The sequence below is a fragment of the Grammomys surdaster genome, unplaced genomic scaffold, assembly GCF_004785775.1.
Source record: "Grammomys surdaster isolate TR1022 unplaced genomic scaffold, NIH_TR_1.0 66, whole genome shotgun sequence".
In the NCBI taxonomy this organism is placed as follows: domain Eukaryota; kingdom Metazoa; phylum Chordata; class Mammalia; order Rodentia; family Muridae; genus Grammomys; species Grammomys surdaster.
Window position 1 is genome coordinate 12,413,155 of NW_021604568.1, and position 15,713 is coordinate 12,428,867.

Sequence of the window (15,713 nt, forward strand, 5' to 3'; positions counted from 1 at the left end):
CCTGATGGACAAGCAGACAGTCCAGCTCTGGTCCTGATGGACAAGCAGACAGTCCAGCTCTGGTCCTGATGGACAAGCAGACAGTCCAGCTCTGGTCCTAGTGGACAAGCAGACAGTCCAGCTCTGGTCCTGATGGACAGGCAGACAGTCCAGCTCTGGTCCTGGTTGCCAGCTCTAATGCTTGCTCTCAAAGATAAGAGAGCAAAAAGGCCAAGTACAAAAAGCTGTTGCCTCTATGTTAAAATAATGGCTTCTCAAAGAAAAGCAGAAAGGTTTAACCTCATACTGACTCCGTTTTGGAGACACAGTCTCATTGTGTAGCCCTAGATGGCCTGACACTTGCTACGTAGTCCAGGCTGGCCTCAAACTTAGATTCACCTGCCTCTGCCTCCCAAGTGCTGGGTTAAAGACATGCGCCCCTACATCAGGCTTACGACCCCCTTCTGAAATGAAGAAACTTGGGGCTGCTGATATGTGACAGAATGGATGTGTCAAAAGTCCCGCCACACGCTCACACTTAAACTCACAAGACTACCCACAACGTCAACCAGAAACAGGAAGACGAAAATGATCAGAAACTAAGAAGTGTATGAGCCATGATCCTGATGACAGCATCATAGCAACTTATAGGGAAACTGGAAATAGCCCAAAGGCCCTCCATACGGAAACTGTTAGGCAGACTGTAGTATAACCATTTGATGGAATTTTTAAATGCTTAAATTACACTTATATCTGTTCCCAGCATTCTGACACGTTTAGAACACCAGGCTGAATGACAGATACACAGAAATAGGGAACAGGAATGTGGATGACCTTGTTTTCTTCTACTTCCTTTGCACTACACAGGTTTTCCAAAACAGGAACATATTTGTCTTATATTCAAAAGGAGAAAGCACTTTTGTGTGTTTTTCCCTCTGACTCGGGGTTAATTAGAGACAACAATCACAGACATCTGACAAAGTCTGGGGGACTGAAGAGGCAGGACATCCCTCCTCTAGTGGGCTTTCTTCCTCTAGTGTGGAAATAAAACGCAAGAGCCTCTTCCAAGCTTCCCTGAATCAAATCCAGTCAGAGCAAGACAGGAGGGAGACTTCAGTCAGGCTCCTTCGGACTCTGGAAGATGACAGATTTTTGTACAACTGCACAGGGCAGGGGTAGTGGAAAGTCAGAAGACTAAGAGAAAGGGCCTAGAGAAGACTTTGCAGTTCTTAAGTTTTCTGAGGTAAAAACTTAACTAGAATAGATTCTCTCTGTGAAGAAACTAAGTAAGTGTACAGAGAGAGCAACACAGGAAATGTTTAGAAGAAATATTCTTCCTCAGAGAAGTCACAGTCCTTCGACTGTGAGGCCAGAGGCCAGCATCACACAAGGAATCAACAGGAGCCTCTGGCTGTGTGCTGTTCTGGCAAGGGTATCATCCCCTGCCCAACTGTAATGCTTCCTAGCTAGCTAGCTGCATTTGCTCTCTGATTTAAAGACACTGTTACAAATTCCCTCACCATTCAGAAAGCTGAATGGCAGGAACACACAGATTCCCAGAGGCTCACAGAGGAGACCAGGTAATGCTCCTGCAGTGAAACCAGAGTACTCACACGCAATCTCGTCCAGGGCAGTGACCACAAACCACACGATGCTCCTCTCCGCCATTTTCAACCGAAGGTCTGCAACCTTCTCCTTCCATGAGATGCCTGCAAGAAACAGATGTGCTTCTGACTCCTCTAGGATCCCGTGAAGCCAGAAGCCGAGTGGAAAGGCTTATGCCAAACACTCTTACACGGGACCGTTCCTTATTTTGGTTGTGAGCCTAGCTCTGCAGCCCACGGTACCACTTCTTACGGCAAGCATGCTACCTGCACGGGCAGGCCGCGGAGAGTCTGTCCCTACAGAAGAAGGATGACTCTGCCAAGTCATCTGCCTGCCATGAGCCCTGACTGCTCACCAGGAACATGTTTATCCCACAAATGCCTACGAAGCATCCAGACTTGCTAGGCACATGTATCTACCAGGGGTCCCACTGCTTGGTGCGGTTATGGCTCTGGACATACCCAGGCCCTCCTCGGACTTACAGTCCACAGGACAGCACATACAGTTAGATCAGCAATTAAGTGCACTACTATCTATAGGCTGGTGTGACTGGCAAACTGGCTGGGCTATGCGAACACTCTAGCAGCAGGCCTCACCTGTGAAACTCACTTAACAACGTTTCCTGGGCCAGAAGACTTGGGCCTAAGACCAGAGAGTCCCCGATACAGCCTGACTCACTGTGAGCATTCCTTCCAAGTCACACTTGCCCTGTCAGGGACAGCCAAGGCTTCCGTGCTGCTCCCCAGAATGCAACGTGGTACCAAGGGAAGTCACCTCACCACAGTAGCATCTGTGACTTAGCTTCACACTAGCTACCTATGAACAGGGTAGGCACTGCTATGTGGTGTGCCTAGTGCCTCCCAGTGGCCTGAACAGTCAAGGCATGCAACTGTTTGCGAAACAGAAATTTTGGCAGCAGTATCTCAGACTTCTTCTCCTACGGCAACAGGTCAGAGGCTCTATTTCAGTTAAAAAACAACTTCAACCATGCTGATGGAAAATATTAAGCTGACCCTGGGCCACTTGCTGTACCAGTCCTCCCCAATAAACCACGCCCTCCAGTGAGGGTGCCACACCAGAAAACAAGCCTGCGGCTGCCCACAACCACAGCCTGCTTTGAAGATCAGCCCGGGAATGCTGTTTAAAACTTGGCCCAGTGTCTGAGCTGTGATACTTTCTTCCCAGGACCCCTCTGGCAATCTGCCTACATTCCAGACGTCCCCCCCATCCACCCACCTCCCTGTTTCTACAGCAAGGCCCTCCCCTCCCCTGAGCCCACCTCAGTCTCCTTCCACCCTTCACTGTCTCCATTAATCCACACTTTCTTCTCCCACAAAAGCTTGGCAGTCCATGCAGCTCACTCACACACACTCGGGCCAGGAGACAGCCACATCTAAACTTCTACAGCATAAGGTGCAAGACAGTGAGGCCTGGAAGGCAGCCCTACAAGTGCCACATGAGAGGAAGTGGAACCAGGGTCAGGAGGTGCTACACCCAGTGTCAGAACAAGAAGAGTGGCACTGCCAACCTGGGAAAAGCTTCAGTCTTCCCACCAGCACCCACAGCACCACCAGAGGAGCTCTGCCACCCCAGACTAAGCCAAAGTAAGTGGCGAGTGGGTAGCAAAAGCAGAAGGCAGTAATGCCCTGGCTTGTCAACTGGCCGTCCACACCAGGTGAGGCACAGTCCTACGACCATGCCAGACACCTATGCTGGAGACAAGGCTGCATACAATGGGATCTACCAACTACACAGTAGGGTCTTGAGTGTGACTTTAACAAGACGGGTTGGCAAGGCAGGCTCTCAGGGTCACAGCTATGCCTCTGACCTGTATAATCCAGGCCCAGTGTGAGGAGGGGCTTGCAAGGGCGCTCCGGCCGGTCTGTCCAGATCTTATCCACAAGGTTCTCCTTCACCGGCACAAGGTGGTGACCGGCACTTCGCAGTACCTTGGCCATCTTCTTCCAGTAATCTGAAGAAACACATATGGCCAGCCACAAAATGAACACTCATTTCACATAAGGCAAATAGCAGGGCCCGGGCCAGGCTCTTCTGAAAGGCATTCTTCAGTGCCAGGAATACAGAATAAAGAATGTCACCACATGGCCTTCCCTGCCAGTCTCAGAAATGTCTTCCTTAGCTGACCCTCGATAGTGACATCAAGTCATATTGAGTCCCAAATGCCCCAGATCTCAGTAGCAAGGAGGAAATACAGAGGTGTCTAGAAGGCCAGAAAGAACCACATCACTCACCTGTGGGAATGATGAGAGGGTCTACACCAACCCTGGATCCTTCTGGAAGCACACTCACCAGCCAGTCCTCCTGAGTCGGTGTGTCCTTCAGACCTAGAAAGACAGAACTGCTAAGTGCCCTCCCTTCACATACAAGGCCAAGATCACAGAGCAAAGCCCCCTGCCCGCAGCCAGCCTCTGACTAGGGTACTGAGCCTAAGTCTTGGCTATAAAAAGTCTTTCTTGGGATTCCAAGTGGTGGACACAGGCGCCTGCCGCATCCTTGGACTCCTAACACAACAATGGACAGCCTCTTACTTCTACAAGACTATGACAAATATTGAACACCCTCCAAAAGAACTAGAATAGTTTCTATAGGTCAGTTTTTCTTTAATCAAGCCAGTATTTTTGGGACAAAGTGTTTTAAACCAATGAGATTTTTTCTAAACAATTAACATCCTGGCACCATGCAGGCTTAATCAGAGTAAAAGCTCATGCACTCTGAGGATTTTCTCTGCTAACTTTTGACAGACAGGAAGCTCAACGGTTTATAAAGCTCACGATTCCCCTTCCTTAAAAACTACAGGCTGGCATGAAGCTTTATTTGGCTATTTGACTTTTTTTTTTTTTTGGACAAATCACTAAATAAGTCACTTTATTAACAAAGTTTTTCTTGGAAGTGCTGGTATAACTTCTGGAGGATGAAGTCACATCACTTCCCAACAGACACATCTTTGGCAAAACCCTAGGCTGAGTCACTCATGGGCATCGAAAATCCCTGCAGAACCTCCCTACACTGTGGCACACCTGAGGAAAGGTGTGGACACAGGAGCGACACCAAGAAGGGACAAGGAGACACCCCACACCATGGAGTTGACATAGTCTCACTGCAATGGGAGACGGAATTCACACTTTCCTGCTCTGACCCTACTATAGTGCTACCAGACCTGACAGCTTCAGCTTGCAGACCCCAAAGTTGGTTTCTCTCTGCAAATTGAACCTGGGATTTTTGAACCTTGGCTCCTCTAAAAGTGAGTGTGCACTGGTGTGTACACAGAGGTAAAAGTGAGTGTGCACCGGTGTGTACACAGAGGTAAAAGTGAGTGTGCACTGGTATATACACAAAGGCACGACATTTTTGGTTTTCCTTGGCTTTTCAAAGGATCCAAGGTATCAGGAAAAACAACATGATCCTAGATCCCTGAAGCATTCCACCACCCCTGCCCAGACCATGGCAGTCACATTAGGTGGGCGGGGCCCTGCTTCTACCCACCCATCTTCATGAGAGTCCAGTTGTTGTCCATCTGCTTGGCAGCTTGGAGAAAGTAGCGCCCATCAGTCCACATGGCCGCATGCTCTTCCGTGATGATGGCTGTGCCTAAAGCAAAGCAGCAAGGAGAGAGAACGGTTTGTGACCACCAAGAGTCTGTATGAAAACGGCAGCAGCCAGGCCAGGGTGGTGAGGAGCACAGGGGTCCCAGGCTCCAAGGAAACGCCCAGGTGAGAGAATGATCCCAGGGCAGCTCACGTCAGACTCTGTCAGAAGCAGTCCTGAAGCCTAGACTACCAGGACGCCGGTCTCCACACACGTGCAGCCACAGTTAAGGACAGAGCACATGACCATGTGGCCAAATGTCATAACCAACAAGACAAGGTGGGAAAGACTCTTCTGCTCCAACAGACACCCACAAAGAGCTGCTTCCCCTCCCCCAGAAGCAGGCAACCTGAACCATCCGCGTCCATGGTGACTCAGCAGGCAGCATCACGGAGTCCAGGCTCCCACCTCTGTCTGCCCATAGTTCCCACAGGCCTGGCAGATGTCAGGGCTTTCAGCAGAGGTGATGGCCAAAACCAACCCAAACGTGCCAACCAACACAAGCAGTAAAGCCAAAGGAAGCAGAGGTGAACCACAAGAAGAGAGGGGCTCTAACCTCATGTAGTTTGCTCAGGCGATGGGAGCCCAAAGGGGAAACCTCCCAAAAAGTCAAGGGTGTAACAGTTTTGGAAAAGTTAGGACACAACACCCAGGGAGCTCAACATCGGCCATTATTATCTAACGCAGTTAAACCGAAGCATCACAAGGTCACAGAGACCTCTACAGGACCAGCAAGCTTAGCTGGGAGAGCCAATAAGATATTAAGGTCCCATGTTCCACGTCTGAGGCACAAGCTAGGCAGCCACGTTCAGTTTAATTAATACTACTTTCTGTGTGTATGTCTTAAGCAATACAAAGCTCAAGATTGTTCTTTGTAATAGAAGGTTGTTTTGTTTTGTCTGAAACAGCAAAGACACAGAAAAGAATAGAGGGTCACTAAAAGGTGACACTGGTGAGCGGGGGGAAAACCAGAACCCACACCACTGCACAGGCTCAGGTGGGGAATGTCCAGTTTGCATTTTATTTTCAATTCTGTGGCATAGGCGGAACGAAATTCAGTTACCTCCGGAGCGGAACCAAAACAAAGACAAAGAACAGAAAGTTTAGTGACTCACCTGCAGAGCCATCAAATCCAGAGACAAATGCCCGCCGACAGTCACAGGGTGCGATGTACTCACTCTGGAAAACAAGGGACGAGAGCTGCACCTCAGCTGTTCATGCCCTGTGCTGCAGCCTATGGGCGTTACAACAGTCGGAAGGATCTCGGTACCTTCGCTCGTGGAGCCAAAGGCACAGGTAGAAATGCAAACCAAACATTTTTTTGTTTGTTTGTTTTTTAAATAGCCAGGCACAGTGGCACACACCTGTAATCCCAGCACTGAGGCAAAACAATCTCAAGTTTGATGCCAGCCTAGGCTACACAGCAACATCCTGCCTCAGAAAAGCAATACAGCATCAAAAAGTTAGCACACGGTGTGAAAGACTCTAACTAAAGAGTACAACACATGTGACTTGCTGCACACATCCACCGGGAGAACAAAGCTACTGCGGAGAACCACTCAGAGCTACTTCCCTTGAGGAGGTCTTACCAGCGCTGCTAGCTTTCCCCCTCCCTTGCCTCTGACATTTGGGCATCTGCTATTTTTCTGCAAAGTGGAGCTGCTTTTAAGTCTCTTTAGACACTGGCTTCTTCCTGAATGTCCTGTGTGTCCCCTCCATGGTGCTGTCAGTCTCCCACACAGGCCCGTCCCTTCCTGTCAGGAACAGGAAGAAGCACTTCCTCCAATCCAGAGGACTCCCTCAAAACCAGGCCCTTCCCACTCGGAATCCCCCTGCCTCTATGTGGTGGAAGGTGGAGGGGACCGGGGACGTGAGAATCCACCGTGTGGCAGCCAGAGAAGCAGTACTCATTGACTCTGTGCAAAGTAAACGGCAGAGGTGGGATTTGAACCTGAGCAGTCAGCCCCAGATCCACAACCCTGAAGCCCTATGCCAGGCTACCTTCTAGTACGCGGTATCTGCCATCCTAAGGATTCCAGGACAAGACCAGAAGCAAGTAGGGAAACTGAGTGTGACAGTTAATACTGTCACCTTGACAGGACCTGGAGTTGCCTAGGAGACAACGTGTAGGCAGGTCTGTGACGGATTATTAAGATTAGATTAAGATTAACCCTAAAGGGACTATCCGTTAGTTGTGGTAAAGCTCCACTCTAACTGGAAGCAGTACCATTCCATAGGCGGGAGTCCCAGACTGAACAGAAAGGAGAGAGTGTTCTGGGCACCAGCATCCAGCTCTCTGCCTCCCATCTACGGATACAACACGAGCAGCCGCCCCCTGCTCCTGTGAGGAGCCTTTCCTACCATGACGAAGTGCTCCCTCAAGCCCTTTCTTCTGTAAGTAGCTTTTGTCAGATGTTTTTTTGCAGCAAGACAATCAACTAATATACTAAGGCTCAAAAAGGAAACTGTAACTCGCCCACTGTCAGGCTGAGAGTGGACAAGGATCCAAGGCCAGCCCCACTTGTGTCCAGAACTGAGTCTCTCTCCACTACCACTGCCAGCAGGCTTTCCTAGGCCAAAGGACTCAGCAAGGTAAACAATAGTAAGCATGGTAGAACACCCTTGCCATGTCAGCATAAGAGGCTGAGGCAGGGGAATCATGAGTCAAGAAACAGCCAGTGCTATGTGGCAAGACCCTAGAGGGAGGAAGGAACTTAGGTAGAGCATGGGGCCACTGGCCAAGCCCAGGGGATGTCACAGACAGTGCATCTGAGGAAAAAAAAAGTACTCATGTGCCACTCCTGCTGTGAGGGAACTCTGCTGTCCCTCAGCAGAGCTGCTGCAACCATCCCCAAGGACCCCCAGGGAGACGCTCAAAGGACCTGCTGGAAGTGAAGCAAGAGCAAGGCCAACCACAGGTGTCTCCCAGCCTAAGCCCAGCTCTGTGGCGCACAGCATGGCCCAGCTCTCGCTCTGCCCAGTTCCTCGGCTCTAAAGTGTGTTATTCCCACCGCCAAACCCAAAACAGCACACAGAGCACACACAATATAAAGACAATCACTAGACCTATAGACACAGGAAGAGAGGGTCCCCCAAATCCTCGTTTGTTAGCCCAGTGACTACGGGGTACAGACTTTTAAAAGAGACACAGGACCACCAGGCCTAGTGGCACTCGTCTCTATCAGCTACTCAAGAGGTCGAGGCAAGAAGGTCTGAAGTTCAAGGCCTGCCTAGACAAGTCCAAGGACTGCCAGGGCGGCGGCGGCGGCAGCAGCACCCCCTCAAAATAAAAAAATAAAATAATAAATAAATAAATAAATAAATAAATAAATAAAGGTTAAGAAGAAAGAGAAGCTGGGGAGAAGCAATGCCTGCCCCTAGGCCTGCTGGGAAGAGCAAATAAGATGATGTGCTAACCTTGGCGGAAGCCTGGAGAGAATACATGTACACACAGCAGACAACAACCCCATCCTCCTAAGAGAGCATCTGAGGAACCAGGACAAAAGGGCAACAGAACACTCATCCTCTCAGCAAAGATGCTCCGATACCATGACTCCCTGGATGTGGGCCCCCTACCTGTGAGAGAGCAAGGATGCCCTGAGGAGACACTGCTCATGAGTCCAGGTCTCTCTGAGGCAGGTCTCCTAAGTGGCCCCATTACTCTCCAGGAAGCTGAAGGGTTGGGGAGGGACAGGAGACCACAGGATTAGTCCAGCCCGGACCACAGAGGCAGGGGACAGATTTCTCCAGCAGATGATCATGTCTAGCCTGGGACCCAGACAGAGCCTGGGGCAAGAACCAGACATGACCTAAGTGGTCATCAAGCCAGAAGACACGGCTCGTGGGGCTGGCAGCAACCTCACCTCCACACTGAAGGCCAGACGAGCACTGAGTCCTGGCCCATGCTCCCCCAGTCATGAAGCTGGCAAAGCCCAGGGACGCTCTTCCCAGAGCAGGCTACGGAGAGTCACAAAGAAGCAGACACAGCTGTTGGCTTTTCCTCCAAAGTTTCCTAGTAAACTTCCCATAAAAGGATTCAGGCCAAGCCTCCTCATTTCCACCTGCCCACAGTCCTGAACCTCACTTCACATACACTGAAGGGGGAGTTTCAAACACACACATTCTTAATACTAACAGGTCTTGTTACCGCTCTCCTCCAAACTCTCCAGGCCGCCTGTCATGTGTAAGATCAAATGCAAATCCTGGCCCTGGCCCTTGTTAACGCCTGAGCAGACCCTGTTGTCCTCTGGAAACTCCAACCTCAGCCCCTCAGCTCATCAGGACATTTCAGGTTCAATGTCATCTCCACAGCGAGACTGGCCCAAGTGAGCCCGCCACCCAGTCACTCTGAGCGCCGTGCAGAAGCAGCTTCCTGTCTTCCTTCTTAGGGAGCATTCAGACTTTCACTGCATTCGTCCTTCATACCTCCCCCAGAGCGCCCAATGAGAGCCGAGTGGCTGCAACCGTCCCTGTGCACAGAGTAGGTGCCACGCACTGGGTTCCCAGCCAAGTGTGCGCAATCAGTGAAGGGCCTCTCCCCTCTGCCCGGGGAACCTTACCTATTCTGTGAAGACAAGGAAGGAACCAGAGGAGCTAAGAGCAAGGAAGTGGGTCCTCCCTGAAACCTCCAGAGGCAACAGAGCTCCGCTGGCCCCCACAGACCTGTAACCTCTGACCTGTGAGGGAACAACAGCCTGCTGTTTGAGGAGTCATAGCTGTGACAGGAACAGCAACGGGGCTGAAGGGATTTATCATCTAAAGCTGAGGCGTTAAGCCACCTGGCTGCACATCAGGAGGCCAGCAGGCAGGACAAAGGGACAAGGCAGGACAGACAGAGAACAGCTGTTCCTCACTCCCATTCCCACCTAGCTGGCCAGCCTTCAGTACTCATTCCCGCCTAGCTGGGCCAGCCTTCAGTACCTATTCCCACCTAGCTGGGCTACCCTTCAGCACTCGGAAGCTAGAAATGCCTGTTTGTGAGAAGCCACCCGATTTTTAAAATGTTGGTGACTAACTCAAACAGTGTAAATAAAGCACATCTACAAACTACAAACAGACCCTTCGTCATCGGTGAAAACCCAGCTCCAGGACCTGTCTGACACAAGCTTCCCTACCCACGCCAGCTTTCAGAGGTCTCCCACAGCTCAGTCTTGGGTGATGCTGACAGACTACACTCGCTGAGGTACTGTATTTGTTGCCAGTGACTGTAATAACTTCTTCCAGTTCTAACACGACGAGGTCTACAAGCAATCGCCTCCCCCAGCTACAGACGGAAAACAAAACTGCGGCTCACAGAGGTCAGTTACTTCTTCTACCCAAGGTTCCACCACAGCTAACACAGAGGAAAACTGTTAACTCGGGTTTAACTTTCGAAAGGCCTGATCCTTACCTATGCATCCAGGCAACCTCCAGTTTTAAACTGTGTATAGTACTTACCGTAAAAATGGATTATGAACTCTGCTCATCTGTGAAATAGGGAGAAGATGATACCCACACTTAAGGACTGGGTAGGAACTGGTGCTCAGCACTAAAAAGGAGCAGCACTTGCTCCTCTGCATCAGGCAGTGAGCCAGACTCAGGGAACCTAATCAAGCTTCTCAGAGTAGGCAATGTGGCCAGCCACGGGGGACAGGCATCCCAAGAAACATGAGCTACAGCTATATAAGGTATGCCAAATATGCAGTACAATGCTGGCTCTAGCTTCAAGGTTGCTGAGATCCGCCTTTAACCCCATCAGGCCACACTTAGAGGTTTAACCTGGGCCACCACTGACAGATGAGGATCAAGAGGACTATCCAGAGAAAGGGGAAGGCTAGAGAAGGCCAGAGGCAAGACTCAAGATCTGGGCTGCCAGCCAACAGGCTTGACAATAGAGGCAGCAGCAGAACATTCTGGGAACAGTCTAAAGAAACAGAGGCCCAAACATCACCCTGAAAGGCTTGTACTCTACCCTGCAAGTTCTAGAGAACACTGAGGTTGAGGATTGGGGGCTAATTAGTGCTGAGATTTAAGAGCTGTCACATGGCCACATGGACTTGGAACAGGACAAGGACAACAAACGCCCAAAGGCCACAACAAGACTAAATGTATTAGTGTCCACTCTGGGGGCACATTTTCCCCTCCCTGATCTTCTGTAAGCCAAGTATCTGGAACATGCCTCACACACATTGAGTTCTCAACAAGACTGAAACCGAATGGTTGAATATCTGTATTCTGAAAATACCACATGAAGAGAGCGAACAGAGACATAAGCTCCTTCCTTACACCCAAACACGGGATCAATGCCCAGGCTCTGGTACCTCTTCTCTGCTGGATGGAACAGCGTCAACATACGTGAGGAAAGTGTACAGCTTCCCAAAGACAAACACTCCTGCCATAGCATAGCCAGGCTACTGGACAATGGCTGACCAGGTAGAACTTCATTTCCCAGGTCCCATTGCTTCTAGGTAAGTCACATGATGGGAAGGAATGGCTGGGTCAAGAGTTAAATGTATATATTCTCAATAATTTCTCCCTTTGCTAGCTAGAAAGGTGGCACTGTAGACAAAGGAGCTCAGGTCAAATCCCTCATCAACAGGAACTCTATACTACACGATCAAGACTTAAGACCTCACAGAACCAGGCCCTGGAGGCTCTACGATGCATCACCACCACAGGCGATGGCTCTAATGAACCAGTGGATAAAATCACTACTCTGTCCCAGGATCAAGTTTAAGAAACAAAACAAAACAGTAGGCTGACTTCAGGAGGTATGGAGAAAAATACAGTTTAGGAAAATCTGATTCGTGTCTTCCAGAAAGAGAACCCCACACACTGCCAAAGACTCATATTAACAAATTCACTTTGACAAAATGTGACCCTTTGACTAAGCCAAGCCGTAGAACAGAACTCGGGGCCTTTCTTGTAAGAAAGAAAGATAGGATTTCTGAAAGAAAGCCCTGGCCCTGTCCAGTGGCTGTCCTGGCTTGAAGCTGCTGATGCCCAGGAATCCCAGGATCTGCCTGAGATAGCACACAAAAGCAGTTACAGATTACCACCGTAAGAGCTCCCCGGGGCCTTGTTCTGGGATTAGAAAGAACCACTTAAGTCGACACAGAGACTGACCACTGAAGTGCCAGGTCCTTGCATAACCGTGCACTTGGGGCTTGTCTGGTTCATCTCTACTAGGGAACAGTGTGGGTGGATTTGTAGTTTGAAAAGTACACAAAGGACAGAATTCAAGATTCCCTTCAGTTCTCCAACACCCTCCGTTCTCCACCCCAGGAGGAATTCCAGCAACCTTGAATCAGACTGAAATGAAACAGTCAGGATGGGGAGCCACAGAGAACAGAGCCTCTCTATTGCTGCTGAACAAGTCACACACAAAACAGCCCTTCCTCCCTGTTCCCAGAGGCCTGGCAAGGACACAGAGCCCCACTTAAGGCAGTTACCCCAACTATGCAGTGCCTCTCCACACGAACTGAAAGAGGAAACCCACTTCTGCTGGTGCCATCTCAGTCACCCATGGACCAAGCCTGCAGAGTCTCTGCCTGCACAGTTCACACTTAAGGCATGTCCTGTTGTTTTCCTCCCAATCTCTGTTCTCTACGACCAATGCTCAATCTCAGACCCTCTTACCCAAATTCGGGGATCTCTTGACCTATCAACAGGTTTCCCGTTCTGTCTTCCTCCTCTGACCCTTACTCAAGAACACCCCCTACTGGTCATATTACTTTCTGGTTCCAAAATCCTTACTGAGTTCCTGCTAACCATACCTCAACTCAGCCAGACACCATGGTACACTGCAATCCTAGCAGGCAGGAGGACTAGGTGTTCAAAGTTATCCTCCACTACGACACCAAGTTTGGCCCATAAGAGAGTCTTGAAAAACAAAAACTCCTGACTATGGGGGTCAAGGTTCTGGACAGGAATGAATGACCGATGGATGCCCTCGATTAAATGCGCCTGTGGTATGCTTTCCATGGATGATGTCTCTCTGTCTCTCTCTCCCCGGCTTTCTCCACACATCCAAATTCTATGGGCCCATAGTCCCATGAAATGCACTTCTTCGAGGAAGCCTTCCTTAATCCTGCTGTCCTAGAAGTGTCTCTCACCTAGGAATACATTCCATACTTACACAGACCAACGCTGTGAGTGGCAAGAGCTTCCGGCCACACCGACCACAGAGCACTTGGAAACCTGTTGCTTATTACCAGTTGCTTTTCTTATTAGACTGAACTGGGAGTATTTAATTGTATCTCATTTTAATCAACTGCGATGTAATTTTAAAACAGATACACAAGATTCAATTAGTAGAGGACTTTTAGGTGCGCTCAGAACAACTTGGGTATGTGAGTCTCATTTGTCAACTGTAAATTGACTGAAAGGTAAAACCAGATCAAATACGCGAAACCATGTTCAAATTGAGGTGTTTTATAAATATAAGCTACCATATGTGAGTGCTTCCTATAAAAAGTAACCTTTACTCTTTATACTGATATGTGAAAATGATCATGTCTTCTGATACCCTGGTGTGAATAATTTATTAAGTATTTTACTCTCTTACAAGCTGCGCACAGCTGACAAGCTCCTCCTGGATGGTGCCGGCTGAGCCCTTCCCTGACTCGTGTGCAGGTTTCTATGTGTCTTCACAGCTCTGTGGCTTGTCTGGCCTTTTCCTCTAAGGGAGCTCTCATTCGCCTCTATAAAGCAGCTCATGCAGTGACACCCAGGGGCAGACCTGCAGTGACACCCAGGGGGCAGACCTGCAGTGACACCCAGGGGGCAGACCTACCGTAAGCATTTGCTGACAGCAGCCCTGTGACTCACCAGGTAAACTGAGACTCAGACTCTAACAACTATACAGCTGGTTACGGAGGCAAGTCTGGCATACTGGTGTTTGACCCAAGATCGTCCCTTGGGCCCACCTGGGAGCCACCTGCCTCTGCATTTGTCCAGTGTCAGCCCCCAAGCAAGCAGGCAGACACATCAATCAAACAAAGCTCGGCTTCCTCACTGTCGCTGTGCACAGAGGTGCCATGTAGTCGGTTCCCTGGTCTCAATAAAAAAAATTAAGTAAAGGAATGTAAGTATATATAAATTTATGAAGTCTAGACAGCAACTTCTGCCATTAGTGACTAGCATGAGCAAGCTGATTTCTTGTTTTTAGGATGCTGAGGAATACTGCATTGTCCTGGGGTTCCACCACCAGCTTCCTTATTGAGGGAAAACCTTTCAACGGTGCTATTCCAGGATCACTGGAGCTGAAGGGCTGATGAATCTATACCAGCCCTGTCCTTTGGCCAGCCCTCCTATCATTCCTGAAAGGTATATTAGGCCACACCTAATGTCAGAGGCGAAAGCATTTAAAATTCAATGGGACACAGAATTTCCCTTTGTGATAAAGAGGAAAAAAGCATTTCATGAACAGCACCCAGGACTAAGAACATCAAGATAAACTTGGCTTGGCTTAGCTCCGAGAATGTTCTCTAACCATAAACATACAGACAGTACAGAATGTAGTGTAACACTGGGCTAAAGGAACAGGAAGGCACAGGCACAGACACACAGCTGCACAGAGTCTGAGCCAGGCATGTCGACTTCACTGGGGGTGCAGTGAGAATCACAGCTTTCTGCAGGAGGCCGCCTTTGGAGGTAAAGGTTCACAAGTGAAGTAGAGGAGTTAGGTAAAGAGAGGACTGGGAGGCGAGCAAATGGAAAAGGAAAAGGGGGTGGTGTCATCTGAGGGGGGCGGGGACCCTTATCACCCATGCCTGTCAGCTCCTGTCCTGTGCAGCCTTGAGGACACTGTGTAGGCAAAGCAAACGTCACAAATGGCAAGCACATGGTTCTGGCTACATGAGGCCCTCCCTCTGAGGTGCTCAAACTCTCAGCACCCGGAGTATAATGGTGGACGACAGGAGCAGGGAGAAGGGGAAACAGGGAGGAGGGGAAACGAGCGGCCTCTCAGTGGGTGGAATTCTCATCTGCTCTGCAGGGTGAAACCCATCTAGAAACCCACTGTGTAACAATGTGTGCGTTGCTAACATTCTGGTACTGCACATTCTAAAGGATTATGCTGGTGGACGCAGGGGAACGATTTTACTAAAGCTCACCGACTGTTTAGAGCACAAAATACACATCTGTAGGACGTCTGACAACACTCAGGAGCACCTCAGGACACTTCTAACGACACTTCACAGCCAATCCCTCAGGGGAGACCCCAACCACTTGTTTGTTCCACATGATGGGGGGAGGGGTGCTCGAGAAGAAGGCCAAGGGTGTCCGCACCAATCACGGTCTCATCTGGGACTCTGGACCTGGGAGGAAACTCAGTCTACTATCTTGAAAGTAAGAGATAAGGAAATGAAAGCATAGCAGTTGTCCAGTTTACACTACCTGCTCTGTAACCTCCCTCCTGGCCAGACAGAAACCGATGTACAGCGAGAGCCAGAGTCCTTCCTCCCCTGCCCCTCCCCGCCTTCTGCATGGCCAGCGCATTCCTCTCCAGCAAAGACAAGAGGGCCCGGTGCTGCCGACTCAGC

General features: G+C 49.7%; 1 protein-coding gene across 2 annotated transcripts in view; it reads right to left on the bottom strand.

Annotated features, from left to right (window-relative positions):
- Positions 1 to 15,713, bottom strand: part of Xpnpep1 (X-prolyl aminopeptidase 1) — a 48,049-nt gene that overhangs the window by 17,453 nt on the left and 14,883 nt on the right. For both annotated transcript variants that reach the window (XM_028773728.1, XM_028773738.1), the window contains 5 exons: positions 6,306 to 6,369; positions 5,089 to 5,193; positions 3,837 to 3,929; positions 3,413 to 3,556; positions 1,593 to 1,688 (listed from right to left, as the gene is read on the bottom strand). In XM_028773728.1, coding sequence (XP_028629561.1) covers positions 1,593 to 1,688; positions 3,413 to 3,556; positions 3,837 to 3,929; positions 5,089 to 5,193; positions 6,306 to 6,369 — 502 coding nt within the window. The remainder of the gene's footprint in view (positions 1 to 1,592; positions 1,689 to 3,412; positions 3,557 to 3,836; positions 3,930 to 5,088; positions 5,194 to 6,305; positions 6,370 to 15,713) is intronic.